The following is an 18008-nucleotide window of genomic DNA, read 5'->3' as shown; positions in this document are numbered from 1 at the left end:
TAAACAGATAGCAAAGGGTTAATGTCTCTTTCACCTGAAGCACCTGACCAGAGGACCAATCAGGAAACCGGATTTTTTTCAACTCTGGGTGGAGGGAATTTTGTGTCTGGGGTCTTTGTCTGTCTGCCTGCTTTCTCTGAGCTTTGGAGAAGTAGTTTCTACTTTCTAGTCTTCTGTTTCTAAGTGTAAGGACAAAGAGATCAGATAGTAAGTTATATGGTTTCTTTTTTTTGGTATTTGCATGAATATAAGTGCTGGAGTGCTTTGATTTGTATTCTTTTTGAATAAGGCTGTTTATTCAATATTCTTTTAAGCAATTGACCCTGTATTTCGTCACCTTAATACAGAGAGACCATTTGTATGTATTTTTTCTCTCTTTTTTATATAAAGCTTTCTTTTAAGACCTGCTGGAGTTTTTCTTTACTTCAGGGAAATTGAGTCTATACTCACCAGGGAATTGGTGGGAGGAAGAAATCAGGGGAGATCTGTGTGTGTTGGATTTGTTAGCCTGATTTTGCATTCCCTCTGGGTGAAGAGGAAAGTGCTTTTTGTTTCCAGGACTGGGAACGGAGAGGGGTAGTCACTCTGTTTGGATTCACAGAGCTTGTGTCTGTGTATCTCTCCAGGAGCACCTGGAGGGGGGAAGGGAAAAAGGATTATTTCCCTTTGTTGTGAGACTCAAGGGATTTGGGTCTTGGGGTCCCCAGGGAAGGTTTTTCAGGGGGGACCAGAGTGCCCCAAAACACTAATTTTTTGGGTGGTGGCAGCAAGTACCAGATCCAAGCTGGTAACTAAGCTTGGAGGTTTTCATGCTAACCCCCATATTTTGGACGCTAAGGTCCAAATCTGGGACTAAGGTTATGATAGGCCCCACTGGTTGTTTAGCAGGCTTCCTGCTTCTGATGTACTTAAACATTTTGTTATTATTATCTTTTGAGTTTTGAGCACTTTTCCTTACTGAATTTTATCCTATTCATTTCAGATCGTTTCCCCAGTTTGTCAAGGTCATTATTCTATTCCTGTACTCCAAAATGCTTGTAACCCTCCCCTCTACCACTCCCATTTTGGTATTGTCTGTAAGTATTATAAGTGTACTCTTTATGCCATTATTCAACTTATTTATGAAAATATTGAATAGAAGAAAACCCAGGACAGACCCCTGCGGGACCCCACTTGATATGCCCTTTCAGTTTGACTGTGAATCACCGATAACTTCTGCGTACAGTTTTCCAACCAGTTGTGCACTCAGCTTATAGCAGGATTGTCTAGACCAGTGGTTTTCAGCCTTTCCAGACTACTGTACCCCTTCAGGAGTCTGATTTGTCTTGCATACCCCAAGTTTCAACGCACTTAAAAACTACTTGTTTACAAAATCAGGCATAAAAATACAAAAAAAAGTGTCACAGCACACTATTACTGAAAAATTGCTTACTGTCTCATTTTTACCATATAATTATAAAATAAATCAATTGGAATATAAATATTGTATTTCTATTTCAATGTATAGTATATAGAGCCATATAAACAAGGTCATTGTCTATGTGAAATTTTAGTTTGTACTGACTTTGCTGGTGCTTTTTACATAGCCTGTTATAAAACTAAGCAAATATCTAGATGAGTTGATGTACCTCATGGAAGACCTCTGCATACCCCCGGGGTATGCATATTCCTGGTTGAGAACCACTGGTCTAGGCTATATGTCCCTAGTTTGCTTATGACAAGGTCATGTGAAACAATATCAAAGCCTTACTGAAGTCGAGATATGTCATATCTACTGCTTCCCCCTATCTTCAAGGCTTGTTACTCTGTCAAAGGAGGACAGTAGGTTGGTTTTACATGGTTTGTTCTTGACAAGGTAATGTAATAGTCCTAGATTTCTGTAGGGCATTTGACTTGGTGCCACACAATATTCTGATTAAGAAGACAGAATGATAAATGGGTTTATAAGGGGTTTGCGGGGGGGTCACAAGTGTAGGGCTGGCATTAGGGGGGGAGAAGCAGGGCAATTGCCCAGGGCCCCATGTGACAGGGGGCTCTGCAAAGCTAAGTTACATGCTTCAGCCCCCTGCTGGCCAGGACTTAAGCATGTAATTTAGCTTTGCGGGGGGCCCCTTGGCGTAGAGCCCCAGGCAATTGCCCTGCTTGCCACCCCCTAACGCCGGCCCCAAGTATTATTAATAATTTACTTACTGATATTTAAAGTGGGGGGGGTTGCAATTTTTTCCAGTGTTATGGGGGGGGTGATCACAATTCATTTATTTTTAAGTCCAAAGGGGGACGCCAGCCCAAAAAGATCGAGAAACACTGGTTTACGGAGTTCTAGTCCCATCCCAAGCCATAATCTTAACAAAAACTCAAAAAAGGTACAACTTCAAATGATCTCAGCTGACTTCTCACCACTGGCTGTTCATCCACACACTTCTTAAGCCTTTTGGCGCTCTGGCTGCCAATGGAGGAATGCCAGAGTCTTCCCTTCCTGGTGTCCACTGACAAATGAAGTACTTAAACAGTCCTTGTTATCCTGCATTTAAGCCATCATCCCAAACAGCTACAACCCACCCTGTGTGGGCTTCTATCTCCTTTGGGAGATTCTGGGAACCCTTTCCAGCTACCCCTGCCTGAGCTTTTGCTCCAAACAGTTCTGCCTCTCTAACCCCAGAGGGTCTTTTCCAGCCCTTCTCTTCCTATTTCCTCTTTATAGAACGTGCTTCTAGCCCTCCCCAGCTGGAACTGATAACTTCAATTTAATTAGCCCCAGAGGTACTCAAATAGCTAAACTGGACCCACAGAAATAGGTATTTAGCCACAGGGGACAGATCCCATTCCCTCCTAAATGGATCAGGCAAACTATGACAGGCTTGATCATAGTCTATAAGTACCTACATGGGGAACAGAGATTTGGTAATAGAAGACTCTTCAAATCTAGTAGACAAAAGGCAAAACAATAGCTGGAAGTTGAAGCTAGACAAATTCAGACTAGGAGTAATGGGCACATTTTTAGCAGTGGATGTAACCAACTATTGGAACAAATGACCAAAGATTGTAGTGGATTCTCTACCACTGGCATTTAAAATAAAGATAAATAAATAAATCAAAATTCGATTTTCTAGATTTATTTTTTAAAAGAACTGCTCTAGTTCAAACAGATCTTAGTTCAGGGAAGTCCTATGGCCTGTGTTACAGAGGATATCAGAGATCAGGGTCCTTTCTGGCTTTATAATCAATCTAGCCACACTGAAATCATACAAACTTCAGGAAATTAAGCACACTTCTCAGTCCCAAAGAAAGCGTACAGCAAGAATTTGCCTCCTACTCTATGAAAATGGCAGTCAGAATGCTGCTGTGTGACCTCCGGTATGACCCCTACCAAGACAGAAGAATGGAGGTATGACTCTACACCCCATATTCAACATAACATTATTACAATATGATTATGGCATAATTATGATGCATTTTGTACAAGATGAGTCATGTAAGAGGTCATTGGAAAAGTTATGATTTGCTGAATATGATTATTCTATCTGTATGAATGTATCATTTTTCTATCCGAAGTTATGAATATTGACAATGTGTCTATATTTCACATGTAGTCACACCTGGGTGACACATTAGGTAAAATGCTTCCAGTCTAGATAGCTGGTTGTGAAGGGCCTATTCTAGGTAATAGGCCATTAGAAAGAACAATAGGCCTTAGGTGAGCCTTCCTGAGAATGCTCCAGACAGTCTAAATAATGGCTGCTATGACTCAACAAGGCATGCAAGGGCATGTAACCAGGCCACATGACGCAGAACTCCATCATGGATACCAAATGTTTTTTCCCCAAAAGGTTCCGGCCATATGCTAAAGCTATATAAAGGCAGGGAGTGACATCATCAGTTGTTCTTCACTCCCACACAACTGAACCCCTAAAATAAGCTCCAAAAGAAAAGGACTTGGAACCAGGGGTGGGGATTCAAACTGCAAAACAAGTGCAGCTTGTGCCTTGAGAATCTGCAAGCCTGCTTGTATCATCAGTCAGGGTGAGAGATTGTTAAATTCAAATCCTAGCCTTCTAGTATGTTAAGCTAAGTTTGCGTTTTTGTTTATTTACTAGGTAATCTGCTTTGATCTGTCTGCTATCACTTAAAGTCACTTAAAATCTATCCATCCTTTTGTAGTTAATAAACTTATTTTATGTTTTAATCTACCCCAGTAAGTTTGGAATGAAGTGCTTGGGAATCTTAGCTCAAGAGGTAGGAGGTGGTGTATTTCCTCTCCACATTGAGGGAGGGGCGAACTCTAGGAGGTTATGCTGTACAGTTCTGTGTGCAGCGCAAGATAGTATAATTTAGGGTTTATACTCCAGAAGGAAATGCGTGCCTGGGGAGCCGGGAGATATCTTGGCTGTAGCCTCTGTATTGTTGATTCATGCAGTGGCTGGTCAGAAAGCCTGCATGAAACTGCAGCTGGGTCTGTCTCTACCTGTGTTAATGCTGGTGGTAGGACCAGGAGTGGGTCTGCAGCTTGTCACAGCAGCACAGTGTGAGAGGGAGCCCAGGCTGGAGAGTCAGAGGGCTCAGTGATAACCCAGTTCCAGATGGCACCCAGGGGGAACTCCTCACAGGAGGGATGGCAAAAGTGAACCTACTAGCCCTTGGACACCCACAAATCAGGGTGTCACTACATCATGAGGAAGCCCTGATACTCACTGTGGTAACCAAGTCCAGCTGCTCCAGGTATTTCTGCTCCGTTTCCACCAGTTCCTTGGCTGTCCGGCTACGTTTCCTCTCCCAGCGAGCCCTCTGCTCTTCCACAGTGTTTACTGCAGCCACAGGCTGCAGTAGCATGATGCTTATGCTTGATTCAAGGGTGGGAATGACAGCTGGTATCTTTCCCTGAAATAATAAAAGCCACAAACACCTGTGATAAAAGTGCACCCTGGATAGTAGGATTTTGTGCACTGCCACTGTTTACCCTTTATTATGTAGGGAAAGGAAACAGAAAGGTTACTAACCAGTAAATGTTATTCTTTGAGAAATGCTTGTGTGAATTTATACTTGTGGGTTGTGACACCCCCTATGTCAAACTGCAGAACTGCATTGAAAATGTGAAAGAGCAAAAAATTCAATAATGAGAATTTCAACTATCCTCATATTGACTGGGTACATCACCTCATGAATGGATGCAGAGGTAAAAATTTTAAACACAGCTTGTTGGGACAGTTTGTCCTGGAATCCACAAGGAGACACAGGATCTGGTCCAAAAGGCGACTATAGCTAAATTGCTCCATAGCAACCATAAGGTAATTACATTTAACATCCTTGTAGAGGGGAAAAATACCAAAGAAACCCACTACGGTAGCATTTAACTTCTACGTGGGGAACTACACCAAAATGAGGACGCTAGTTAAATGGAAAAGAAAAGGAACAGTCACAAGAGTGAAATGCCTGAAAACTGCATGGAAACTATTTTAAAACACCATAATAGAGGCTCAAACTAAACGTATACCCTAAATAAAAAAAAAAATTAAAAAAAAAAAAAAAAAAGAACCAACATAATCCCACCATAGTTAAACAGCAGAGTAAAAGGGGTGGTTAGAGGCAAAAAAGGTATCCTTTTAAAAGTAAAAATTAGATCCTAGTGAGGAAAATACATTCTAGTGAATCAAGTATAAAAGTATAAGGTGGCAGACCAAGAAAGAATCAGAAGAGCAACTAGATAAGGACACAAACTAACAGCAAAAAATTTTAAGTGCATCAGAAGTAGGAAGCCTTCCAAACAATCAGTAGGGACACTGGATGATCAAGGTGCTAAAGGAGCACTCAAGAAAGCCAAGGCATTGCAGAGAAGATGAATGAATTCTTTACATCAGTCTTCACTGGAGAGCATGTGGGGGAGATTCCCACACTGAACCGTTCCTTTTATGTGACAAATATAAGCAACTGTCCCAGAGTGAGGTGTCAATAGAGGTGGTTTTGCAACTAAGTGATAAATTTAATTCTCGGCCTTCTGGCTAGAGAGGTGAAAACATTATCTAAGTTACCAGGACAAGATATTGTTCAGAGTTCTGAAGGAACTCAAATATGAAATTGCAGAACTTCTGACTGTGGTATGTAACCTATTGCTTAAATCAACCTCTGTACCAGATGACTGAAGAATAGCTAATGCAATCCCAATTTTTAAAAAAGGCTCCAGAGGCGATCCTGGCAGTTACAGGCCTGTAAATTTAACTTCAGTACCAGCAAATTGGTTGAAACTAGAGTAAAGAACAGAATTTTCAGACACAGAGATGAACATAATTTATTCAGAAGAGTCAATGTGGCTTTTGTATAGGAAAATTATGTCTCACCAATCTATCAGAATTCTATAAGGGTGTCATGAGAGGGTTCTATGAGGGTGTGGACAAGGGTGATCCAGTTGATGTAGTATACTCAGACTTTCAAAAAGCCTTTAACAAAGTCCCACACCAAAGGCTCTTAAGGAAAGTAAGTATTTATGGGATAAGAGGGAAGGTCCTCATGGATCAGTAACCAGATAAAATATAGTAAACAAAGGGTAGGAATAAATGGTTAGTTTTCACAATAGGGAGAGGTAAGTAAGGTGCTCCCCCAAGGATATGGACTATGCTGTTCAATATATTCATAAATGATCTGGAAAAAGGGGTAAATAGTGAGATGGCAAAATTTGCAGACCATTCTAAATTACTCAAGATAGTTAAGTCCCAAGCTGACTGCGAAAGCTATAAAGGGACCTCACAAAACCAGGTGGCTGAATACCAAAATGGAAGATGAAATTTGTAATGAACATTATATTTTGCAATTTCAACTATCCATACAAAATGGAGTCTAAATTACCAGTTATCACTCAAGAAAGATCTTGGAGTCCTTGTGGACAGTTCTCTGAAATCACCCACTCAATATGCAGTGGCAGTCAAAACAGTTAACATAATGTTAGGAACCATTAGAAAAACAGATAATAGGATAGAAAATAGCATATGAATGGCTTTCATACAATGATAGGTTAAAAAGACTGGGGCTGTTCAGCTTATAAAAGACAACACAATATAGGTCTATAAAATCACAGATGTGGAGAAAGTATTATTTACCTCTTCACATAATACAAGAACCAGAGGTGTCATCCAATGAAATTAATAAGCAGGTTTAAAACAAACATAAGGAAGTACTTCAAAGAATGCATACAGTCAACTTGTGGAACTCATTGCCAGGGGATGTTGTGAAGGCCAAAAGTATAACTGGTTCAAAAAAGAATTAGGTAAGTTCATGGAGGATACGTCCATCAATGGCTACTAGCCATGATAGTCAAAACTTCATGCTTCCAGTGTCCCTAAACCTCTGAGTGCTCAGTAGCATAATTCATATCTAATCAAGATGTTATAGAAAAGGGGACGTGTCAAAGAAACCTGATATTGTTTCTGAGATCACAAATTTGGCTGATAAAGTATAATTGCGCTGACATAATATACTTAGAATTCTACAAAAGCAGCAAAGAATCCTGTGGCACCTTATAGACTAACAGAGGTTTTGGAGCATGAGCTTTCGTAGGTGAATACCTACTTCGTCAGATGTGTGTAGTGGAAATTTCCAGGGGCAGGTGTGTGTATATATATGCAAGCAAGCTAGAGATAAACTTAGGAAGGAACAATCAGTTTCACACTTACAGAATGGGAAGAGACTGTCTAGGAAGGAGTATGGCAGAAAGAGATCTAGGGGTCATAGTGGACCACAAGCTTAATATGAGTGAACAGTGTGATACTGTTGCAAAAAAAAGCAAACATGATTCTGGGATGCATTAACAGGTGTGTTGTAAACAAGACACGAGAAGTCATTCTTCCGCTTTACTCTGCGCTGGTTAGGCCTCAACTGGAGTATTGTGTCCAGTTCTGGGCACCGCATTTCAGGAAAGATGTGGAGAAATTGGAGAGGGTCCAGAGAAGAGCAACAAGAATGATTAAAGGTCTTGAGAACATGACCTATGAAGGAAGGCTGAAGGAATTGGGTTTGTTTAGTTTGGAAAAGAGAAGACTGAGAGGGGACATGATAGCAGTTTTCAGGTATCTAAAAGGGTGTCATCAGGAGGAGGGAGAAAACTTGTTCACCTTAGCCTCCAATGATAGAACAAGAAGCAATGGGCTTAAACTGCAGCAAGGGAGATTTAGGCTGGACATTAGGAAAAAGTTCCTAACTGTCAGGGTAGTCAAACACTGGAATAGATTGCCTAGGGAAGTTGTGGAATCTCCATCGCTGGAGATATTTAAGAGTAGGTTAGATAAATGTCTATCGGGGATGGTCTAGACAGTATTTGGTCCTGCCATGAGGGCAGGGGACCGGACTCGATGACCTCTCGAGGTCCCTTCCAGTCCTAGAGTCTATGAGTCTATAATGAGGTTAATTCAATCATGGAGGATGAGGCCCTGTTCTAGCAGTTGAGGGGGGGAAACCAAGAGAGGAGAAACTGGTTTTGTAGTTGGCAAGTGTCATAAACAGATAGCTAAGGGTTAATGTTATTTTACTTGTAAAGGGGTAACAACAGTAACCTGAAACACCTGACCAGAGGACCAATCAGGAAACAAGACTTCTTCAAATCTGGGTGGAGGGAAGTTTTGGGTGTGAGTTCTTTGTCTTGGGTCTGTGCCCTCTCGGCTCTGAGAGTGATTTTTCTATCTCCTGGCTTTCTAATCTTTTGTTTCCAAGTTGTAAGTACAAGGATAGTAAGACAATAGGTTTATATTGTTTTCTTTTGTATTTACATGTGTGTAGTTGCTGGAATGTGTTCAATTGTATTCTTTTGGAATAAGGCTGTTTATTCACTTTTTTTCTTAAGCAATTGACCCTGTATATTGTCACCTTATTACAGAGATCCTTTTATGTCCTTTTTTTCCATTCTTTTTATATAAAGCTTTCTTTTTAAGACCTGTTGGAATTTCTTTAGTGGGGACTCCAGGGAATTGAGTCTGCAGCTCACCAGGGAATTGGTGGGAGGAAGAAGTCAGGGGGAAAATCTCTTTGTATTAGATTTACTAAGCCTGACTTTGCATATCCTCTGGGTGAGGGGGGAGAGAGGTTAGCTTTCTCGGTGCTTGTGTTTCAAAAAGACTTGAAGCAGGGAGGGTGGAATTTCTCTGTTTAGATTCACGGAGCTTGTTTCTGTATCTCTCTCCAGGAACCCAAGGAGGGAACACCTGGAGGGGGGGAGGGGGAAGGGAAATGGTTTATTTCCCTTTGTTGTAAGACTCAAGGCATCTGAGTCTGAGGGTCCCCCAGGGAAGGTTTTGGGGAGACCACAGTGAGCTAGGCACTGTATAATTCCTAGCTGGTGGCAGCGATACCAGGTCCAAGCTGGTAACTAAGCTTGGAAGTTTTCATGCTAACATCCATATTCTGGACGCTAAGGTCCAGATCTGGGAAGAAATGTTATGACAGCAAGCCATTCACAGTCTTTGTTTAATCCTGAGCTGATGGTGTCAAATTTGCAGATGAACTGAAGATCAGCAGTTTCTCTTTGAAGTCTGGTCCTGAAGTTTTTTTGCTGCAGGATGGCCACCTTAAAGTCTGCTATAGTGTGGCCAGGGAGGTTGAAGTGAAGTGTTCTCCTACAGGTTTCTGTATATTGCCATTCCTAATATCTGATTTGTGTCCATTTATCCTTCTCCATAGAGACTGTCCAGTTTGGCCGATGTACATAGCAGAGGGGTATTGCTGGCATATGATGGCGTATATTACATTGGTGGACGTGCAGGTGAATGAACCGGTGATGGTGTGGCTGATCTGGTTAGGTCCTGTGATGGTGTCGCTGGTGTAGATATGTGGGCAGAGTTGGCATCAAGGTTTGCTGCATGGATTGGTTCCTGAGCTAGAGTTACTGTGGTGCGGTGTGCAGTTACTGGTGAGAATATGTTTCAGGTTGGCAGGTTGTCTGTGGGCGAGGACTGGCCTGCCACCCAAGGCCTGTGAAAGTGTGGGATCATTGTCCAGGATGGGTTGTAGATCCCTGATGATGCGTTGGAGGGGTTTTAGCTGGGGACTGTATGTGATGGCCAGTGGAGTCCTGTTGGTTTCTTCCCTGGGTTTGTCTTGCAGTAGGAGGCTTCTGGGTACACATCTGGCTCTGTTGATCTGTTTCCTTATTTCCTTGTGCGGGTATTGTAGTTTTGAGAATGCTTGGTAGAGATTTTGTAGGTGCTGGTCTCTGTCTGAGGGGTTAGAGCAGATACGGTTGTACCTCAGTGCTTGGCTGTAGACAATGGATCGTGTGATGTGCCTGGGATGGAAGCTGGAGGCATGAAGGTAGGCATAGCAGTCGGTAGGTTTTTGATATAGGGTGGTGTTAATGTGACCATCACTTATTTGCACCATGGTGTCCAGGAAGTGGACCTCCTGTGTAGATTGGTCCAGGCTGAGGTTGATGGTGGGGTGGAAGCTGTTGAAATCGTAGTGGAATTTTTCCAGAGTCTCCTTCCTGTAGGTCCAGATGATGAAAATGTCAATGTAGCATAGGTAGAGATGGGGTGTGAGTGGACGAGAGCTGAGGAAGCATTGTTCCAGGTCGGCCATAAAAATATTGGCATATTGTGGGGCCACGCGAGCGCCCATAGCGGTGCCACTGATCTGGAGATATATATTGTCATCAAGTTTGAAACAGTTGTGTGCGAGGATAAAAGGCACAGAGCTCAGCAGCCAGTTGTGCTGTGGCATCATCAGGGATACTGTTCCTGACAGCTTGTATTCCATCTGTGTGTGGGATGTTTGTGTAGAGAGCCTCTACATCCATGGTGGCTAGGATGGTGTTTTCTGGAAGGTCACCAATGCATTGTAGATTCCTCAGGAAATCAGTGGTGTCACGGAGATAGCTGGGAGTGCTGGTGGCATAGGGTCTAAGTAGAGAGTCCACACATCCAGACAGTCCTTCAGTGAGAGTGCCAATGCCAGAGATGATGAGGCGTCCAGGATTTCCGGGTTTGTGGATCTTGGGTAGTAGGTAGAATAACCCTGGTCGGGGCTCTAAGGGTATGTTGATTTGTTCTGGTGTTAGTGTAGGGTGTGTCCTGAGTAGATGGTGCAGTTTCTTAGTGTATTCCTCAGTGGGATCTGAGGGAAGTGGTCTGTAGAATTTGGTATTGGAGAGTTGTCTGGCGGCCTCCTTTTGGTAGTCAGACCTGTTCATGATGACAACAGCACCTCCTTTATCAGCCTCTTTGATGATACTGTCAGGGTGGTTTCTGAGGCTGTGGATGGCATTGCGTTCTGCGTTCACCTGCACATCTGCCAATGTAATATACGCCATCATATGCCAGCAATGCCCCTCTGCTATGTACATCAGCCAAACTGGACAGTCTCTACGGAAAAGGATAAATGGACACAAATCAGGTATTAGGAATGGCAATATACAGAAACCTGTAGGAGAACACTTCAACCTCCCTGGCCACACTATAGCAGACCTTAAGGTGGCCATCTTGCAGCAAAAAAACTTCAGGACCAGACTTCAAAGAGAAACTGCTGAGCTTCAGTTCATCTGCAAATTTGACACCATCAGCTCAGGATTAAACAAAGACTGTGAATGGCTTGCCAACTACAAAACCAGTTTCTCCTCTCTTGGTTTTCCCCCCTCAACTGCTAGAACAGGGCCTCATCCTCCCTGATTGAACTAACCTCATTATCTCTAGCTTGCTTGCATATATATACACACACACACCTGCCCCTGGAAATTTCCACTACATGCATCTGACAAAGTAGGTATTCACCTACGAAAGCTCATGCTCCAAAACCTCTGTTAGTCTATATGGTGCCATAGGATTCTATGCTGCTTTTACAGATCCAGACTAACATGGCTATCCCTCTGATACTTAGAATTCTACGAGGCATTTGATTTAGTCCTGTATGGCATTCTGATTTAAAAAAAAAAAAAAAAAAAAAAAAAAGTTAATTAGCATTATACAAAGTTAATTTACCCCATATTAATTGTATTAAGATCTGGTTCACTGACAGATCTCAGGAAGTAGTTGTAAGCTGGGGATCACAGATTTTGAGGGTGGAGGGACCATTAGATCACCTAGTTTGATCTTCTGTTTAAACACAGACCATGGAATTTTACCCAGCTACCCCTGTACTGAACCCAATAATTTGTGTTTGACTAATATTTTCCTGAAAGACATCCAATTCTTGATCTGAAGACTTCAAGAGATGGAAAATCCAGCATTTTCTGTGGTAGCTGTTTGTTCTAGTAGTTCATTGTTAACATTTTTTGCCTTATTTCTGATCTGAATCCATCTGGCTTCAGCTTTCAGCTAGTGGTTCTTATGACGCTTTTCTCCACTAGGCTGAAAAGCTTTTATATCCAGTACTTTCTGCCATTGAAGGTACTTGTACACTGTCATCAAGTCATCTGTGACCCTAAGAGCACTCCAATGCCAGAGGGCAAGGTATCCCCTGGTATGTAGCAGCCTCAGCAGGCCTGACCAGCTCACTGCTTTCTAGGCACCTTCTAAATAAATAACATGACAGCAATGCATTGTAATACATCACTGGAGAACTAGTAACTCAAAGATCATTAATATGAGTTACCTAGTGTGATGCTGTTGCAAAAAAGCAAACATGATCCTGGGATGCATTAACAGGCGTGTTGTGAGCAAGACACTGGAAGTCATTCTTCCACTCTACTCTGCACTGGTTAGGCCTCAACTGGAGTATTGTGTCCAGTTCTGGGCACCGCATTTCAAGAAAGATGTGGAGAACTTGGAGAGGGTCCAGAGAAGAGCGACAAGAATGATTAAAGGTCTTGAGAACATGACCTATGAAGGAAGGCTGAAAGAATTGGGTTTATTTAGTTTGGAAAAGAGAAGACTGAGAGGGGACATGATAGCAGTTTTCAGGTATCTAAAAGGGTGTCATCAGGAGGAGGGAGAAAACTTGTTCACCTTAGCCTCCAATGATAGAACAAGAAGCAATGGGCTTAAACTGCAGCAAGGGAGATTTAGGTTGGACATTAGGAAAAAGTTCCTAACTGTCAGGGTAGTTAAACACTGGAATAGATTGCCTAGGGAAGTTGTGGAATCTCCATCTCTGGAGATATTTAAGAGTAGGTTAGATAAATGTCTATTAGCGATGGTCTAGACAGTATTTGGTCCTGCCATGAGGGCAGGGGACTGGACTCGATGACCTCTCGAGGTCCCTTCCAGTCCTAGAGTCTATCAGCATGTAAACAAAGCAGTCAGCTCACAGGTAGGGGGAAAGATTTCACTTGCACTGTAAAATTGCAACAAGGAACATCACATGGGAACTCACGGGGGCGGGGGGAAAGCAGAAACCTTGATCAAGATGGCATTGCCCCTCTGGAGGGCAGAAGAGACAAACCTCAGGGGACCTTCCACGCTCTTGACATCAATACTCCAGTTGAGGCCTAACCAGCACAGAGTAAAGCGGAAGAATGACTTCTCGTGTCTTGTTTACAACACACCTGTTAATGCATCCCAGAATCATGTTTGCTTTTTTTGCAACAGTATCACACTGTTGACTCTTATTAAGCTTGTGGTCTACTATGACCCCTAGATCTTTCTGCCATACTCCTTCCTAGACAGTCTCTTCCCATTTTGTAAGTGTGAAACTGATTGTTCCTTCCTAGGTGGAGCACTTTGCATTTATCTTTATTGAACTCCATCCTGTTTACCTCAGACCATTTCTCCAATTTGTCCAGATCATTTTGAATTTTGACCCTGTCCTCCAAAGCAGTTGCAATCGCTCCCAGTTTGGTATCGTCCGCAAACTTAATAAGCGTACTTTCTATGCCAACATCTAAATCGTTGATGAAGATATTGAACAGAACCGGTCCCAAAACAGACCCCTGCGGAACGCCACTTGTTATACCTTTCCAGCAGGATTGGGAGCCATTAACAACTACTCTCTGAGTACGGTTATCCAGCCAGTTATGCACCCACCTTATAGTAGCCCCATCTAAACTGTACTTTCCTAGTTTATCTATAAGAATATCATGCGAGATCGTATCAAATGCCTTACTAAAGTCTAGGTATATCACATCCACCGCTTCTCCCTTATCCACAAGGCTCATTATCCTATCAAAGAACGCTATCAGATTAGTTTGACACGATTTGTTCTTTACAAATCCATGCTGGCTATTCCCTATCACCTTGCCACCTTCCAAGTGTTTGCAGATGATTTCTTTGATTACCTGCTCCATTATCTTCCCTGGCACAGAAGTTAAACTAACTGGTCTGTAGTTTCCTGGGTTGTTTTTATTTCCCTTTTTATAGATGGGCACTATATTTGCCCCCTTCCAGTCTTCTGGAATCTCCCCCGTCTCCCAAAGATAATAGCTAGAGGCTCAGATACCTCTTCTATTAACTCCTTGAGTATTCTAGGATGCATTTCATCAGGCCCTGGTGACTTGCAGGCATCTAACTTTTCTAAGTGATTTTTTACTTGCTCTTCCTGGCATGGATTGCTCCCAAATGCATCACATCATCTCTCAGTTTTCTTTTGGTTAAGTTAAACAGAGCTTGTTAAGCCTTTCACTGTAAGGCATTTTTTCCAGCCCTCAAGTCATTTTTGTGGCTCTTCTCTACATTCTCTTCTGGTGGCAACACTCTAAAAAGTATGCTGGAAAAAGTTAACTTTATGCAATATTCTCGTATCAGTCTCATCAATACCATATACAGAGATAAAAATAATCTCTCTATTCACTGTTTATATATCAATGATTGCATTAAGTCACTTCGCCACTGCATTGCACTGGGAGCTCATGTTGAGTTGTTTTTCCACTATGACCTCTAAAATCCTTTTCAGTTACTGCTTTCCAGGATACAGTCCCACATTCTGTAGGTATGGTGTGCATTCATCATTACTAGGTGGAGGACCTTGCATTTGGCTCTATTAAAATTCATTTTGTTTGAATGGACCCAGACTGATAAGCAATCCAAATGATTCTTGTATGACTGTCTTGTCCTCATTTGTCACTGTCAGTCTTTGTGTCAATTTTTCTTTAAATCACTAATGAGTTTTTATTTACTTCTAGACCCTTTATAAAAATACTGAATAGCATGAAGCCTTGAACACCCTGTGGAATCCCACTAGAAACACACATACAGTGATGATTCAACTTTCACAGCTACTTTGAGATTTGTCAGTTCTTAATCCATTTAACATGTGCTTTATTGATATTGGATAGTGTTAATTTTGGGAATAGGTTATGGCAGGGGTGGCTAAATGCAGCTCTTTTACAGTTAGAGTGCTGCTCACGGAGCCCCCCCATGGTGCAGGGTTGAAGGGGGAGGAGAGACTCGGGACTTCTGCCCTGAAGTAGGATGGTGGCACTAGGGGCTTCTGCCCAGCCCACTTTAATTTAAGGTTTCACGTGCCGGCAATACATTTTAAATGTTTTTTAGAAGGTCACTCTCTCTAAGTCTATATATTATATAACTAAACTATTGTTGTATTGTAAAATAAACAAGGTTTTCAAAATGTTTAAGACGCTTCATTTAAAATTAAATTAAAAAGTTGATCTTATGCCGCTGGCAGGCTCAGCCCTCTGCTGGTCTGGGGTTCTGTTCACCTAGGCCATCAGCAGGCTGAGTGGGGCCTGCGGCCGGGACTCCGGCTGGCAAGGGTCTGGCAGCCAGAACCCCAAACCGTCAGCGGACTGTGCGGGGCCAGCAGCCAGGACCCCAGACCAGCAGTGGGCTAAGCAGCTCAGCCCGCTGCCGCTCAGGGGTTTCATCCGCCGACTCCTGCCAGCTGGGATCCCAGCTGCCAGACCCACTCAGCCCGCTGCTGGTCTGGGGTCCCGGCCCTGCCCACACACAGTGGGTACCTACCTTCTCCCTGGTTCTGGCCCATTCTCTTCCTCTCTCTGCACTGAGCTGAGGGTGGGAGTGCACTGAGCACAGGGCTAGGGGAAGGAGCAGGCTGGAGATTAGGATGTAGGGTTTGGCCAGGAGCTAGAATGAGGGAGCAGGCTCAGGGTTGGTGCAGGAGGTTTGGGTGTGGAACGCTTACCTGGGCAGCTCCCATTTGTTGCAAGGGGGAATGTGATGGTGGTGGTAGTGCAGGAGCTCCCATTTGGTGCTCAGAGTGGGAGTGGGGCTGTGGAGGGTGCAAGAGTCAGGATGTGGGGGGCTGGGTATGTGTAGGGGTGCAAAGAGTCAGGGCAGAGGGCTGGGGGCATGTGAGGGGGTGCAGGTGTTAGGACATGGGAGTGCCAGAGTCAGGGCTGGGGTTGTTGGGGGGGGGGGGGTGAAGGAGTCAAGCGGAGGGCTGGGTGTGTGTGAGGGGGATACAGGGCTCAGGGAAGGGACCTGGAAGGTGTGCATGGCTGCAGGGCTCAGGGCTGGATGTGTGTGAGGGGGGGTACAGGGCTCAGGGCAGGGGCCTGGGGGGTGCGCAAGGCTGCAAGGCAGAGGGCTGGGTGTGCGTGAGAGGGGGTCAGGGCAGAGGGCTGGGGTCGTGGGGTGCTCACAGGATATACCCCAATTCCACCACCCCCCTTCCCCAAGGCCCTGCCCCTGCTTCTTCTCTGCCTCCGTCAGGAGCAGCGAGCATACTGACTCTACTCCTCCCCGACCCCCGCCCTCGCAAGGGCTATCAGCTGATCGGCCAGCAGGGAGGGAGGGAGGGACAGACAGAGAGGAGGAAGAGGAGGAGGAGGGACAGGAACCCAGCACACTGCGGAAGACGCCAGAGAGCGGGCAGAACCAAGCTTCTGCCCCCTGCCCCCGTGGGAGGAGACTGGGAGGGTGGAGAAGAGCAGGCTGGGACTCTGGCAGGCAGCAGTGTGCCATTAAAAATTGGCTCGCATGCCATAGGTTGCTGACCCCTGGTCTAGGGGTTTCAACCTCAGAGGAGGCTCCTGCTGGGTCTCAGGGCTTCAGCCCCACTCTTGCTGAAGCCCTAAGCCCCCGCAGATACCTCCTGCGGGGCTGAAGCCCCTAGCGCCCCCACTGTGCCACAGGGCAGAAGCTCCAAGCTCTGGCAGGTGCACCTGGCTCTCGAATTTCTGAAGATTATTGTATGCGGCTCCAAGGGTCAGTAAGTTTGACCACCCCTGGACTATGGAGTCCCACAGGGATGCGTTTTTGGCTCAGTACTATTCAATGTCTATCTGTGATTTTGTATCTTCTCCAAGATCATTACTGGTAAAGTTCGCAGAGGACACAAAAAAAATGGATGGAATGGAGAAATAATGATGGGGACACATCAGTTATGTAGGCCGAACTGGATCACTTGGTAAGGTGGGCTCATTTGAGCAATGTGTCTTTACTATGTAGCTGACATCTTGAACAAGCTTGAGACCCTGCTAGAGTACACTGATGCTGAATCCACCTGGACAGACTTCAGATTGCACATAACTGATGCTTCTACGACCATCTGTAACTGTCTCTCAGTGGGTCACAGCTGAGAATGACAGATTCAGGATAAACTGCTGAAAAACAGGGCAGACTTACCCAAAACTGGTGGTTATTCTCTCACTAGATTATACCAAGCCAGTAACAAAAGTAAACGAGTGTAGTGAAACAGAAGTTAACAGGAAGTCCTCCTTAGGCATTCCAGCCATTGTCTCACCACCCAGACATTGGACTCTATGATGAGTGGTTACTAAAAACCAATTTCATCAAATATAGGGTCCATCTAATCCAAGGGTGGCCAAACCTATTGAGCCTCTGAGCTGCATATGACAATCTTCAGAAGTTCAAGAGCCGGGATGCACCTGCCGGGGCTTGGAGCTTCAGTCCCATGGGAGGTGCCTGACAGGGCTTGGAGCTTCAGCCCCACTCCTGCTGAAGCTCTGAGCCCTGGCAGGTGCACCCCATGGGGCTGAAGCCCTGAGACTCCCCTCCCCTCTGGGCAGAACCCCCTACTCAACCACCCTGCTTCAAGGCAGAGATCCTGAGCTCCCCCTCAATCTGGTAGGTGGATGATGGAAGGAGTGTGTGACGGGACCCCTTGATCTGCACTTCAGTGGTAAAAGAGCGGCATGTGGCTCATGAGCCACAGTTTGGTCACCT

General features: G+C 44.2%; 1 protein-coding gene across 5 annotated transcripts in view; it reads right to left on the bottom strand.

Annotated features, from left to right (window-relative positions):
- Nucleotides 1-18008, bottom strand: part of ARHGEF39 (Rho guanine nucleotide exchange factor 39) — an 88215-nt gene that overhangs the window by 51263 nt on the left and 18944 nt on the right. For all 5 annotated transcript variants that reach the window (XR_004000969.1, XM_030567087.1, XM_030567088.1 and 2 more), the window contains exon 2: nucleotides 4690-4875. Coding sequence is in view for 4 of the 5 variants with exons in the window: in XM_030567087.1 (XP_030422947.1) it covers nucleotides 4690-4875 (186 nt within the window). In the remaining variant the exon portion in view is untranslated. The remainder of the gene's footprint in view (nucleotides 1-4689; nucleotides 4876-18008) is intronic.

Source organism: Gopherus evgoodei, chromosome 6 (genome assembly GCF_007399415.2).
Source record: "Gopherus evgoodei ecotype Sinaloan lineage chromosome 6, rGopEvg1_v1.p, whole genome shotgun sequence".
Classification (NCBI taxonomy): Eukaryota; Metazoa; Chordata; order Testudines; family Testudinidae; genus Gopherus; species Gopherus evgoodei.
This window is presented reverse-complemented; position numbering and strand designations above follow the sequence as displayed.